The sequence below is a fragment of the Panthera leo genome, chromosome F2, assembly GCF_018350215.1.
Source record: "Panthera leo isolate Ple1 chromosome F2, P.leo_Ple1_pat1.1, whole genome shotgun sequence".
NCBI classification, from domain to species: Eukaryota; Metazoa; Chordata; class Mammalia; order Carnivora; family Felidae; genus Panthera; species Panthera leo.
Genome location: NC_056695.1, coordinates 33,316,724 through 33,332,631, shown reverse-complemented (window position 1 = coordinate 33,332,631; position 15,908 = coordinate 33,316,724). Strand labels below are relative to the sequence as shown.

At 39.6% G+C, this 15,908-nt stretch overlaps 1 protein-coding gene across 4 annotated transcripts in view; it reads right to left on the bottom strand.

The window, feature by feature from the left end:
- The window catches only part of CA13 (carbonic anhydrase 13), a 71,273-nt gene that overhangs the window by 49,234 nt on the left and 6,131 nt on the right, over positions 1–15,908 (bottom strand). For all 4 annotated transcript variants that reach the window (XM_042923346.1, XM_042923345.1, XM_042923343.1 and 1 more), the window contains exons 3-5: positions 8,649–8,767; positions 1,445–1,540; positions 74–136 (exon numbers count right to left, since the gene is read on the bottom strand). In XM_042923346.1, the coding sequence (XP_042779280.1) occupies positions 74–136; positions 1,445–1,540; positions 8,649–8,767 (278 nt within the window). The remainder of the gene's footprint in view (positions 1–73; positions 137–1,444; positions 1,541–8,648; positions 8,768–15,908) is intronic.

Genomic DNA, 15,908 nt, shown 5'->3' with positions numbered 1-15,908 from the left:
AGTCTAAGTTATTAAAAGAAGGTAAGAGAATTCAGGAGAGAACAAGTCATTAGCAAACAGTATTTTATTGTACCTTTTCTTTAATGGAATCCAAAATGTCAGTAATCTTTTGCAGTTGAGAATTGTGTTCACCAATCTGAAAGCATGAAATTTCAAAAGAAATGGTTACTGTTAACAGAACAGGTCTGATTCACTCCATGCCAGTCACTTTTTTTTTTTAACCCTTTTTTTGAAAAACCTTTGCCAACCCAGAACAAACAGTAATTGTTCTATAATGAATCTGTCTTTTACCTGCTGGCTTTAGCATGCCAGAGAATGTGAATAACAAGATAATGTTACAGGGCTCCTTGGCTGAATTATAAGTTTGATTCTGAAATGAGTAGTAACAGCTACATATTCTTTAGCTTTATGAAGGCTTAATGTACAGGTTAACTTAAGAGAAAACTTGCTTAGGAAACTCTAACATAATACTTGCACAATTCAACCAGATGTGACCTACAGACCCTACATCTAAACAGACTCTTGTGACATCAAAGTATTAAAAGAAAACATCTCCCATTCTCAACCTAAAATGATTTGAGGTCCTGAACCAAAACAATATATTGTCATGAGTAGAAATCATCAGAAAAATAGATGTAACTCTTTTCATTGTTAGGGATGTCCTGAATCGACCTGAAGGCTTTAAATCCTTCAGGATGAAAGTATAATCTCTTGCTTCACTTGGACTCCACTGCCACCAGCAGACTTGGTGGCCAAAGGGAGGGAGCCGCTGTCATTCATGCCTCCCTCCCTTCTGCCCTGGGCTTCCCCGAGTCCCAGCCCCAATGAGTTACATCACACACAGAGTCGTTGGCAAAGCAGAAGTGCACGCCCTGCAAGAATGTGGTGCAGTGGGAGCCCAACCCACCCACGGGTATTATAACAATGATACTTGCCTAATCCCATGTGAATATTAGACAAAGGAAACTACAACAAAATTTTTAAAAAATTGGTCAGTGTGTTTGAGACAACAAACCATTGTGGTAAAACTAGTGCTTCAAGAATCAGGAACTTGAACTTGACTGTCTGTTATCTCTAAAGACTGTGCAATCAGGAAGAGCCTACAATAAAGCCTACAATAAGAGCCTACAATAAAGATCTTCTTCTCAGAATGTTAGTGTTATTCCTGCTACTATTATTGTTGTTGCTGCTGCTGGTGTTTCTACCCACCTAAAAATGATCAATGGACAATAAGAGGAAACAGAAGACAAATCTCCTAAGGTAGTTGTGGGCTATTAGATGAATCATAAACTAATACATAAATTTTTAATATTACTTGCAAAAGGAAAACATTAAAGTTAGAATGAGTTTACTATTAAAAGTGGTAGACTATCTTCTCCATGACTGAAACTCTTTATCCAACATGACTGATTAATTATTTAAGATGAAATCAGTGTATTCTCACCTGTAAAAATACTCCCAAAACAGCTAGTCCATCTGGCTCATGAGCTGCCTCAACAAAGCTGGGATATTTGTCTGAATTCCAATGAACAACATGGAGCTGAAAGGGAGGTATGCAACATAATTCAAATGTTTTATTGTAAAACATCCTTAAAAACATAAATGAAAATAGAATATTTATATAGATGTTCTGGTGCTGTGCACTCATGTATATAACGTATTCTTCACAAGAATCTTGGACAGAATCTTATTTGTTTTCATCAAAAAACCAGAGACAAAAACCATGGCCACTTAGTCTGTGGTGCACTATCAGAAGTTCTACATCACTATTTAGAATGCTCTGGACTATCCTGCCAAGGAACAATCTCCAGCCATTGCTCCTGAGTGACTTAAGGCTCCCCCACAGCCTTCCAAGGGTGGGATTGCAACAGAGCCACCTTAGGTCAGGTCCCAGCTGGTGGCAGAGTCCACTAAATGAGCTTAGGCTCACAGGATGGCGGAGAAGTCCACTGAGGTCTGCAGTGACTGAGTCCTGCTGCTAAGGACAGTGCCAATTGTTCCTGAAACTGCCCAGTCAGCTGTTCATCACTGTACTCTAAGACTTTTTATGGCTTGAAAGTGCAAACTTGGGGCGCCTGGGTGGCTCAGTCGGTTAAGCGTCCGACTTCAGCTCAGGTCACGATCTCGCGGTCCGCGAGTTGAAGCCCCGCGTTGGGCTCTGGGCTGATGGCTCAGAGCCTGGAGCCTGCTTCAGATTCTGTGTCTCCCTCTCTCTCTGCCCCTCCCCCATTCATGCTGTGTCTCTCTCTGTCTCAAAAATAAATAAACGTTAAAAAAAAATTTTAAAAAAAGTGCAAACTTTCCTTAACACAACTATTTTAAGCAATATTCACACATTTATTACCATCTATAAATATGTTCAGATCCTTTGCTGACAGCAACTTTTAATGGGGACAAAGAGGCTTTGTCTAGGAACAGGAACTAGGAACCAGAGGTGTCTGAGGATGAAAATGAGAGGCAGGTGGTGCTACTGAGGTGGGAGAAAGGAAAGATGGGGAGAGGGAAGGAGTCAGAAGACTTGGAACTCTAGAAAATAGGTTACACCTACTTCACAACTCGGACCTCATGCAAAATCCAAAGGTGTTCTAAATGTTCTACCATTGTAAACAGTGCAGTATCCCTATCACACAAACAACTGTGGAAGACTGTAAAATAACAATACGGCAGAAAACCACTCTGGGAAGATCTTCATTCCTGATTAAGGGGAAGAACAATCTAAACTAAGATAGATGCTAAAGGGCAATGTGCCACACTCACATGATTCAGCCAAGATCACGAGTAGACCATGTGGTCTAACAACCCCTATATGAGGGACTGACTTCAGATAAAATCTCCTTTAAATAAATCCTTTTGGCAACTCAGGAAGGAAACACATATAAAGGGTTTCATGCGCAGATAACCTTTCTAGCTAACTCTTACAGAGAGGATTTAGTATGTTCAAAGACATGTTTTTAATCCCATGCTTTAACTATAACTTCACATCTTACAGGCAACTAATATGGGGGATTTCTGAATAAATAAGAATTATCATAAAGAGCCACAAAACTATAAAATAGTACACCATCCACAAATAATCAAGGACAACTTTGGGATATCCAGATAGAAAATACAAAAGTGGGTCCCACCCTGTGACCCAGCAATTGCACAAAGGATAAAAAAAATACAGATTCAAAGGGGGTATGTGCACCCCAATGTTTAGAGCAGCATTATCAACAATAGCCAAACTATGGAGAGACCCCAAATATCCATAGACTGATGAATAGATAAAGAAGATGTGGTACACATATACAATGGAATATTACTCAGCCATCAAAAAAGAATGAGATCTTGCCATTTGCAAGGACATGGATGGAGCCAAAATGTATTACACTAAACAGGATAAGTCAAACAGAAAAAGACAAATACCATATGATTTCATTCATATGTGGAGTCTAAGAAACAAAACAGATGAACATATGGAAAGGTGGGGGTCAGGGAATAGAAGAGAGAGAAACAAACCACAAGAGACTCTTAAAGACAGAACAAACTGAGGGTTCATAGAGGGAGGTGGGTGGGGGACGGGCTAGATGGGTGATGGGCATTAAGGAGGACACTTGTGATGAGCACTGGGTATCGTATGTAAGTGATGAATCACTGAATATTACTCCTGAAACCAGTATTGCACTGTATGTTAACTAAATAAAATTTAAATGAAAAAAAAAGTGGAGGGGAACCTGGATGGCTCAGTCAGTTAAGCATCTGACTTCAGCTCAGGTCCTGATCTCACGGTTCATGAGTTTGAGCCTCACATTGGGCTCCCTGCTGTCAGCGCAGAGCCCGCTTTGAATCCTCTGTCTGCCCCGCCCTTGCTCTCTCTCTCTCTCTCAAAATAAATGAACATTAAAAAAAAAAAAAAAAAGTGGATTCGGGTGGTGCCATGTTCCAAGTTGGTGTGAGATAGTTGGAGGAGGAACAAAACCTGAAAACACTAAATGATGAAACAAAATTCATTTGGCTCACATGAGATAGATGACATTCCACTGGAAGGGAGGGGCTGAAAAGAACATTAAGGTTGTTTAAAATGGCTCTGTGCCAATCCATCAGCTCACTTAGTAAGAGATGACACCAAAGAGATAGAAAGATGTGAAAGGACTTCTTTAGGTTCACAACCACAATTGACTAGAAAATGAACATGTAACTAAAGAGAAATGAATCTATATATCCTTCTGCTGGTTAAAAAACAGCAAATGTTTAGGATATTCTGGGAAACTAGAGCAACAAAACTCTTTTTAAACAAGTCTTTCTCCCACACACCTTGCCTAACTGGCAGCAATACCTTCAGAGAAACTGTTATCACTTGTATTAGCATTTGTATTTGAATCAAAACTCAAACAAATAGCAAACTCACATTTCCTGACTAACAACAACAGCCACGGTGATTGAAGTCATAGTCATGACAACAATGGAAATGAGAAGATTCTTCCCTGTTGGAAAATAATTCCTAAATAATAGTATTATTCAACTTTGGCATTTTTAACTGCATACTACTGATATGTCAATTACGCTTAGCATGCCCAAGATTGCCATTAATGTTAAAATCATAGTTTTACTATCAACTACATATTTAATATGCTTACTATATAGTCTGCACAAACTGGAATCAGATGAAGTTCTAAATATGGAGTGGATCAGGGGCGCTTGGGTGGCTCAGTCGGTTGAGCATCCGACTTCGGCTCAGGTCATGATCTCACAGTCCGTGGGTTCGAGCCCCGCGTCAGGCTCTGTGTTGACAGCTCAGAGTCCAGAGCCTGCTTCAGATTCTGTGTCTCCCTCTCTCTCTGCCCATCCCCCCACTCATGCTCTGTCTCTCTGTGTATCAAAAATAAATAAACATTTAAAAAATTTTAAATATGGAGTGGATTATTAGTCTACTTTGTATAGATGCCTAACCCTTGGGATATGGTTTTTCATGATATAGATCACTTTAATCTCTCTATAACAGTTAGAAAATCATCAGAGTAGACCTCAAGTTAAGTTTTTATATGGTACATTTTAAATGGTTTTCCTTTCCTTTCTTTTCTTCTTTTTATTTTGTAAGAGGGTACAACTCAATGACAGTCACGAAATTAGGCACAAATGTAGCTGGAAAAACTAATTAACACTTTAGACTCCTATCTACAGCTCAGCACAAAGGGACTCTTTTGAACCTGAAACTAAAAGTAAGTGACTCCCAAATGCCTCCAGCGCCAGCTTGGACCTCTTCCCTAAAGTCCACACTTGCACCCAACAGCCCTCTTGAATGTGAGCCAAGGATATCTATCTAATAGACACCTCAAACTTAACATGTGCAAAACAGAAAGTTAACTTCTCTCTGCAATCTGCTTCTCCCTGGACTTGCTCATCTTAGTAAATGGCAGAACCATCCTGTTTGTTCAAGCCAAAATCTTAGGAGCGTTTCTAGACCCCTCTTTTTTTCTCCCTTCAATCTTGTCATCCTTTTCATTGCCAAGTCCCACTGACTTCACTTCGCAAACACATCATGGACTCATCTAGCTCTCTTCATCTCCACCACACCCACACCCCAAACCATCATTGCTCATTTGCACTACATCCATAAGCTTCAAATTTGTCTCCCTGTTTCAACCTTAGTCCAACCTCTTCTCCACATAGCAGCTGGTTCTCTTTTATAAAATATAAAGTAGAACATGACATTCCCCTGCTCAAGACCTTCCATCATCTTTGTCTCGATACATTAAGGATAAATCCCAAATTTCTTACCATGCCCCACAAAGCCTGACAAGGCATGGTCCTTGCCTGCTTCTCCAGGACATGGCCTATAACTTCTCCCTCGTTAATTCCAATCCCAGAAGCCAAAGGCTTTTGCTTCTTAAACATGCCAACCTTACTCCTGCCTGGGGTCATCTGTCTTTGCTGTGCCCACTTGCTGAGAAGCTCTTTAGATTTTCTCATAGTGACTCTTAGACATTCAGTTTCAATTCACATAAATCACAAAGAAACATTTCCTAACTATTCAGTAACACTACCAGCTCCCATGGTATGTTCCTATCAAAGAACTTATCACGTACCATTTATTAATGTTTATCATCTACCTCTAACATCCCCCCAACTCTGAGGTCTGACCCAGACTTCCTCATTTTCCATCAGCATTCCTGTCTCAAACCAGAAAACATGACCCCCTCCTCCTTTCCCCTTCAAACCAAATTAATCAACAAATCCCACTGAAGGGGGATACTTCCAGTCTATACTTCTAGCCAGCACTCCAGTTAACTATACTCTCATCGATTTACCTGGAACTCCCCCCAAAAATCTCACTGATTCCTCTTATCCATCCCTGCTTCAACCCAATTTATTTTCAAATGGTACCTAGAATGTTTTTTTAAATGCAAATATGATCACTTTCCAGTTCAAAGCTAGTCAGTGGCTTCCCACTGCACAGAGAATGAAGTGCACAATCCTTACCATGACTTACCTTACTAAGTGCAGGCCCTCCAGCCCTTCCAACCCTACCTGGGGCAGCTCTCCTCCCTGTTCATGCACCAATCCAACTAGCCACTTTGTTCTTCAAATACGGGATGCACTTCCCACCCCAAGTCCTCATACATGATCCCGTGCAGGACCACTGCTGTCTCTCTCCTTTGCCTGGCTCACTGCTGCTCATCCTTTGGTTGGGGCTGAAGGGCTCTTTGCAGGGAAGTGTTCCCTGTTCTATCCCTACTTCCTTCCAGCATTCCCTTCAGGATGAGCACAAGTCAGCTAGGCAAACATGGGGGACATAGTAGGGTCACAATGAATTCTTAAAGAGTGAATGAATTCATGAACAAATGAACAAAATAAGAAATAGTCTTAAACATATATTAAAGAAAATATGAAATTCCAGTCAAAGCTTTATCTCCTTCAAGAAGGAAAGTCTACAAAGATGTTTCTTGCTCTGCAAGTCAGGACTCCGAGCTTCTGGAAAATTTCAGGATATGGGTGCCCTTTTCAAGAAACAACTTGCCAGCTCAGATAAGATCTCTCTGAGAGTACGCATTCAAGTTTATGAAACTAGAAAGTAAAACCATAAAGCAATGTGACTAATTTTTCTTAGTTGTTTAGGAATATTACAAAGCAGTAGTAACCCAAGGCCAGCTCAATCGCCACAAAGCCTTTAAGATTTAGAACAATGTGTTAAATTTAGAACACAAAATGTGAGAAAGCAACATGAAAACTGTTCAGCAGATGATATAAACTGAGGCACCACACAGATTCAGAAGTCCCACTTCCTACATTCTTGGCTTCTTTTCTCCACTGATATGGAACACTTTGGATATACATTTTATTTCCCCATCCTGAAAACAGAGCAGGTCCCGCACCTTAAGCACTTGGCCTCAGACAAAAGTGTTTTAAGTTGACAAAATGGACACTTTGGTTGATAGACTCAAAGAATAGATGTACCTGTGAATGGAAGAGTAAAACTGGAAAAAAGTTCTGTTGGTTGGATTTCTCTGAACAGCAGAATTATAAAGGAGTATCCATACTCCATAGCTCAGTAACCATGAGAAAATGAAGAACTTTACTGGCCTGGTAACACTGCTCTGTCTCACCTAGATGGCTCACAAGCCAAATTATTTTCACATAAACAGCTTTGGTTGAGTCATACAATAATTCACTTTCACCTCATGAAAAAGTTGGGTGTTAGCAATATTTAACAGTATAAAAACTTGAAGTATATTATGCTTTGTCATTGAACAGAGGATTAGAAAAAGTAGAGTGTTATTAACAAATATAATTATAAAGAAGTGACTTCCCAATTTAAAAAAAAATCAATGATGGATGCCTGGGCAGCTCAGTCAGTTAAGTGGCCAACTTCGGCTCAGGTCATGATCTCGCGGTTCGTGAGTTCGAGCCCCGCGTCAGGCTCTGTGCTAACAGCTCAGAGCCTGGAGCCTGCTTCAGATTCTGTGTCTCCCTCTCTTTCTGCCTGTCCCCCACTCACATTCTGTCTCTGTCTCTCAAAAAGTGAATAAACATTAAAAATTTTTTTAAAGAGTCAATGAATGCTTTATTGTGTTATGCTTTACCAATGACCTTAATAATTAACAGATTCCATTCTATACCTGTAATTATAGATGTAATGTAGAGTTTAGGAGAATTTGTGTCTTTGTTTTTTCTTCCCTACAAGAAACTCCGCCATTCACTATTACCTCTACAAAATATGATATTAGTATGTATCTCTGTCTGGACCAAATACGTACACAGTTGGGCCCCAATCAAATGTCTCTTTCTCTGCCTTCTCAGTCGACTTTCGGGAAGCACAATAGATAGTATAGAAAGATTTGTAATTTGGTATCAGACAAACTTGAATTTAAATCCATCTTACCCACCCCCTAATTGGATAAGTTACTTAATCTCTCCAAATCTGCAGTTTACTCATTTCTAGAATGAGCACAATAACCCTAAGCTCTCAGAGTTGGTATAAGACTCAGAAGAGCCACACTGATCGCTCTCATATTGATAAACTCTCATGTTGATTGAATAAAGCAATTTCAGACACCGAGAAACCTAACTGACTCAGGATCAATTTGGAGTCAAGAGAGTTGCCCTCTGCGTTCCTTAAATTCCATCACCTAGGAAAACACTGAATCATGAATCTATGTCTGTTGGCTTACCTCTGCAGCGTATCTCACTCCATCCACCACATGTTCAGAGCCGTGATCATCAGCAGACCCCCAATGCAGGTGAAACTGCCGCAGCCTGTAGTTTCCAGTGAGAGGACCCCCACGCAGAACTAAAATGGCGATGCATTTTCAATTGTGAGCAAGAAAACCATCTTTACACATGCTGCTACAACCCACATCATCTCCCTGAACACACGCAGGTCCTCCAAGGAAGTGTTTACAAATGTGTCATTCAGTTTGTGGACAGGAACACAACTTTTAGGTATATGAGGAGTGCGTACAAACATTTTAAAAGGTTGGAGAGTCTACAAAACAGATTTTTATGGAATATCTGGGAAATCACAGCAGACAGTGGTTGGAAAGTAGAAGAAATTAGGAGTTCTTAAAGGTAAGGAATTGGTCTGTTTATTGGAGAATGTCAGCCTCTCTGAATAAGGATGTGATTATGTAAAAAGGGCCACCTTGAACTTGGTAGAGCAGTCCAGCATTATGATTAAAGAATAGTGTCCTGCACTGAGAAGACGTGGGCTCATGCTCTTACTGGTGATCTTGCATGAACTCTAACTTCAAAGCACCAGCTTTCATGTCTGTAACCTCAAGAGAGTAATGCTCCCTCCTCCTAATGCTGTTTTGAAACTAGAAGAAAAGTTGAATACAAAGGACTTAACACTGCCTGGCACACAGTGAGCATGCTGGACATGTTAGCTATTATTACTATTTTATTGTGTTAGGATTACTACAAAAACTGGCCAAGTAAGCATATCTTCTGTACTTAAATTCTATCTTCCCAGGGAAACCTGGAATACAGTGCAAAATTAACTCTTTTCTGACAACAGAATCATATCTTAAGTATATAGAAAATCTTCTTAATATAAAACATAGCTCTAACCTGTCTCCTCCTAATTAATCTTTATTGGGGATGTTTATGGGGGGATAAGACAGCATTGGATATTGAATATACCATACACATTACTAATCTCCCATCAACATCCAGTAGAATTAAGTGTTAGATTATGAGGTGCAGTCTTAATAACAGTTTGATTTAAATGACCTTCCTCTTCAGAGATTTCAGATAGGTAGACAGATAGAGATAAAGAGAGAGAGAGAAATCTCAAAATTTGTCAGGAATGATCCATCTTATATATGAATCAAAAGATGTTAATGGGGTTCCTGGCTAGCTCAGTCAGCAGAGCATGTGACTCTTGATCTCAGGGTCATGAGTTTAAGTTCCACATTGGGCATGGAGTCTACTTAAAAAAGAAGCAAGGGGCGCCTGGATGGCTCATTTGGTTGAGCATCTGACTTCGGTTCAGGTCTAATCTCATATTCTGTGAGTTCAAGCCCTGCATTGGGCTCTGTGCTGACAGGTCAGAGCCTGGAGCCTGCTTCAGATCCTGTGTCTCCCTCTCTCTCTGCCCCACCCCTGCTTGCTCTCTGTCGCTCAAAAATGAATAAACGTTAAAAAATTAAAAAAAAAAAGAAGCAAAAGATGTTAAGAGGTATCACATGCAGTAAGGATGCCTAAGGCACACGCCTCTTTGAGCTCTTTTGTGGGAGAAAAATGATCCAGATGGCTGCCTCTATTAACCAGTACAATTGAACTCATTTCTTCCTTACTCAGTTTGACTCAGTGAAGTTGAACATCAATGATTAAGAGTTACCGTGGTTGGAATCAGCAAACCTGGGAATGGTCCCAGCTCAGCAACTGAATTATGTGATCTTTCAAGATTCACTTAAGTCTCTGTGGGCTTTAGCTTTCTCATGCATACTTGTGTTCATCTGTCCGTCTGTCTGTCTATTTTTAATTAGGAGATAGGACTGGAAGCTTTTTGGCTTATACAATTATCAAAATTACCAAGGGAAAAGATTGAGCATATGCAATTCATTTTGTGGGTTTTTTTTTTTTTTTTGGAAGATTGAATGGTAGGAACTTCCCTACCATTAGATTTATTTGGTAAATAAATCTAATTTACCAAATTAAATTTACCAAAAAAATTTATTTGGTAGATTTATTTGGATCCAGATTTTTTTTTTAAATAACCAAAGATGGCTATTTCCAAAACCCTCTGAAAAGTTAAAGAAAAGAACCATTTACATCAGACTCTAAGGCTTGCTCTTCTGTTACACCGTTATAAGCAGAGTAATGTTAGGGTTTTGAGTCTCCCACTGGACAGTGTTCATGAGGGCAGAGGCTCTGTCCAACTGGATCACTGCTGTACCCATCATCTAGCATGGAACCTATCACAGAGGAGATGTATGATAAATATTCGATGAATGAATGAATAAAACATTTGATTTGTCTTTAAACAAACATTTTCAAAGATCATTCACAGATAAATTAATTTAAAAGGCAAATTTCCCTAAGTGACTCCATACAGCATGGATACAGTGGCATTCCAAATGAAAAGAAATCAACAATTCTATTGTCCTTTCTTTTCTTGCAGCAGTAGCATAAAACCTGAGCTGAAACATAAAGTCATTCCTTCACAGATAAAAGGCAGATTACAGAGCTTGAGTAATCAATGTGGAATTAACTTTGGGAGAAGATGCAAATAAGCTGGCTCAGGAGAAAGAAAATGATACCAAAAAACACACATTGTTAGGGAAACATCCAAGAATAATGGCTGATCTCTGGAAAGCCTGCTCAGAATCCAGGGTTTAAAGCCAGATTAGCATAGCTCTGCTAGTTAAGCAACAAAGATTGCCTTACACTCTACATATGTGGACTCCACACGTGAGTGTTTCAATTAAAATATCCAAACTGGGGGCTCCTGGGTGGCTCAGTTGGTTACGTGTCCAACTCTTAATTTCAGCTCAGGTCATGATCTCATGGTTCGTGAGTTTGAGCTCCATGTCCAACTCTGAGCCGACATCATGGAGCCTGCTTGGGATTCTCTCTCTCCATCTCTCAATAAATAATGAATAAATGTTAAAAATAAAATAAAATAAAATAAAATAATAAAATAAAATATCCAAACTGGGACCATGATCAGCAACTGTCTGTGTGTGAAGAAAACATTCTCTTAGAACAGAGCTCTTCTGAAGAAAGCTTCCCACAGGATGGGGAAAAGTAAGTCAAAATATCCAGGTTAATTTATCACTGACTTTGAGATACTCTATAATAAAATAACATAACTATAGTATAAAATGAACAATGGCAACAAAAATTATTTTTAGGGGGAATGAGTTAGTGTTTTCAAGCATCAAATCATTCACCTTCCTCTGTAACCCAGATGAGTAACTAAATATTATTGTCTCCATCTTATATCCGAAAACAGTAATTGTTTCTCCCAAATCATACGTGGTATACATATATAGTCCACTTATCATTTCATTCAGAATTTTTTAAAAATCTATTCCAAATAAAACACTCATATAAGAGGTCCACAGAGAGTAAGCAATCAGAGTTAAGTGCCATTAAAATTTGGGAACTTTTTAATATCTTAATAAAAGAATCCTTGTCATTTGTTATATGCTGCAAAGACCAACAATGTTGTGAAACTAGAATGTATATGTTACTCCATTGAGTTTGGCTTTTTTAAATTGTTGGTAACTTCTTCTTTTCTGAAACCACACTATAGCCAATGGCCTTAAATGGTAACCAAGGCTTGCAACAAAATCAGAAAGAAAGTAATTTAAAAATTAACACACTTGTCTATGCATGCATTTACTGTCTATCCCACCAGGATACAAACTCTTCTAAGGCAGAATCTGTCTTGTTCTCTTGTATCTCTAGTGCTTAAGACAGTGTCTGCACCAATAAATATTAAAAACATAAAACAAGAGACCTCACCTGTAGAAGCACATCTCTGTAAACTTCAGTTTATAAGATGGCTACTGAGTAAGTGACCTGGGAACCACTAGAGAACATGTTCTTATGAATCTAATGAAAGTCATAGACTAATCACTGTGTGGTAAACAGTTCTCTGAAGCAAAGCTAAATGAATAGCACATGTATTTTACTTGGACCCTAGGAAAAGAGGAACCAAAGGGCACAAATCTGTCAGGATTATACTGTGAGAGAGAGAGAGAGACCAAAGCCATAAATGCTTCCAGTCAGTGGGGCCTGAATTCTTTATGGAGCCAGGAAAGTCTTCATTAAGTCTGGCCTCTTTTGCTCTGAGCATATGCACACCAGGTCACTCTCTGCTTATTCATTCAACAATTCTGAATACCTTGCTATCGGCTAGCAACTATGTTCAATACTAAGTATGGGATGATGAGTAAGGTCATCCTTATCCTCAAGGGACTTAGGCCTAATGAAGGAAACATCATTATGATAGTTTTGTAATGTATACATTGTCACAAATTACCAATTCAGTTTCCTGGAGATCTTGGTTCTTGGAGGAATCACACAACTAAGGCATCCTGCTCCCATTATCTTTTTATGTTTTTTCTCTTTTCTAATGTATAATTTCAGATCTTGTGAATTTGGTTGATTTCAGGCAGTTACCTAGAACCAGATAACTAGAACTAAATAACTAGAGCGTAACTAAGAAACTGACAATTTCTAGAGGTGAAAATTAAAGAATAAGCATTGAGTCCATCATGTCACTGGTTTTCCTACAAGGCCTTTCTCAGTAAGAAACTAGCTTCCTTCCTTTTGACATCTTTAAAAGATTTCAGCACAACATATCTTATACATGGAAAGGATACAGGCCTGTTATTTACTATGTCTTATTATTATCATTTTGTTATTAATAGTTATTAAGTACTTACTACATTCCAAGAATTTTCATTTATTAAAATGTAACAATCACTACAACAGCCTTTAATGATTAAACATTCAGGGGCGCCTGAGTGGCATGGCTCAGTCAGTTAAGTCTCTGACTTCAGCTCAGGTCATGATCTCACGGTTCATGAGTTCGAGCCTGGTCAGGATCTGAGCTAACAGCTTGGAGGCTGGAATCTGCTTCAGATTCTGTGTTTCCCTCTCTCTCTGCCCCTCTCCTGCTCACGTTCTGTCTGTCTCTCTCTCTCTCTCTCAAAAATAAAAAAACTTTAATAATAAGAAGAAGAATTAAACATTCAAGCAATGAATAATCCACTAATGTTTAAACTAGTTAGATGTCAGGGGCACCGGGGTGGCTCAGTTGGTTAAGGGTCAGGCTTTTGGTTTTGGTTCAGGTCATGATCTCACGGTTTTGTGGGTTTGAGCCCCGCATCAGGCTCTGTGCCAGCAGCGTGGTGCCTGCTTGGGATTCTCTCTCTGTCTCCCTCTCTCTCTGTCCCTCTTTGACTCGCGCTGTCTCTGTCTCTCTCAAAATAAATAAATAAACTTAAAAATAATTATAATTTAAATTACTTAGGTGTCAAATGGTAAATATTAATTAATTTCTGGCAGTTTGTAATTTTACTGGGACTTTACATAGGCTAATGAGTGCTATACCATAATGCTGTATCAATTTTCTTTTTTATTTTATTTTATTTTATTTACTTATTTTTTATTGAGAGAGTACAAGCACTGGGAAGGGGCAGAGAGAGAGAATCTCAAGCAGGCTCCATGTTCAGTGCAGAGCCTGACGCGAGGTTCGATACCAGGACTGTGAGATCATGACCTGAGCTGAATCTCTTGATTTCACTTACCTACGGGGCCACCTACTCACCCCGCCATATCAATTTTCTTTTTTTTTTTTTTTCAACGTTTTTTATTTATTTTTGGGACAGAGAGAGACAGAGCATGAACGGGGGAGGGGCAGAGAGAGAGGGAGACACAGAATCGGAAACAGGCTCCAGGCTCCGAGCCATCAGCCCAGAGCCTGACGCGGGGCTCAAACTCACAGACCGTGAGATCGTGACCTGGCTGAAGTCGGACGCTTAACTGACTGCACCACCCAGGCGCCCCCATATCAATTTTCTATCCTCCAAGAAACATCACACCAAAAAAATGTTTTTAACTCAAACACACATTTATTGAGTACCTACTGTGTGCAAGGCACTATGCTAGACACAGGAGTCAGACAGAGCTGTTGCCCACAGGGAGCATTCAGCTGAATGGGAAGAGAACCAGCTAGCAGTTACAATGCAGTGTGGGGAGCTCTGGATGGGACAAGCGGGGATGTTACAGGAGGAGTTGTGGGGCCAGTCAGGTGAGATTCCCAGAGAGGTGAGATCCTGTCTGAGTACACAGACCAGTAGCTAGGGTGAGAATGCCCTTGTCTTTCTCTACCAGATTACTATTTACCCTCTGCTATGGCCAAGAGGAATTCTTCCCCCAAAATATCATCACTTCCTACCCCCTCTTTAAAGGACTATTAAATTCTAAAGGGTGGCTCGCCAGAAGTTAACCACGGGGAATGCAACTGCCCAGCCAAAGAAGTCCTACAAGGACCGTGAGGACAATTTCATGCCTGTGGTTTCTCTCTCTCCTTTTTTTTTTTTTTTTAAGTTCATTTATTTATTTTGAACAGGGGAGGGCAGAGAGAGAGGAAGAGAGAGAATCCTAAGCAAGCTCCACACTGTCAGTGCTGGGCTGTACGCAGGGCTCAAACCCATGAACTGTGAGATCATGACCTGAGCTGAAATCAAGAGTCAGAGGCTTAACCAACGGAGGCACCCAGGTGCCTCTGCCCTCTTACTGGTGGGATTCAGAGTTAATTTTGGTCAAGAATGGCTTCTTTACAAAATAGAAACTGTTTTATTCAAATTAAAGTGGTTTGCTATAGAAAGTTTGTGTTTCTTATAGTTTACCAAAGAAAAAGAAAAATCAACAACAATTTAACTATAGTGGTTTCTACTTTTTAACTGATTAATACCCAGAGTCACCACAAAACATTCTCTTTTTATTTATCTTGAGAAAAAAGAATGAGAATCATGACCCATATTTATGTAGTTTCTGTCTCAGAGGGGTACAAAGTACTTTACAGACATTTCCAATTAACTCTGGTAATTTCATTGTGATCTAGATAGGAACTAGACCTTCACATATGGGAGAAGGCACACACTACCAATCACAGACAAAGTGTCAAATCTGGAAACATAAGCTGATTCCCCCAGATTAACTCAAAGTAGAAGGAAAACGAGAGGAAGAGAGAAAGAGACAGGCAGAGAGAGGAAGACAGAAGGAAGAGGGAGAAAAAAGGGAGAGGGAGAGAGAGGAAACCTAGATCATCATCAAGCAGATTAGAGTAGGAATTTTCTATGACTAAGGCTGCCTACATTTATAAACTAAAAACTTAAAGTTTTAGGTGATGTAAATTTAATCATTTCTTATTGTAACAGCAGGAGTGGTTAGCCTCAAATTTTTATGTT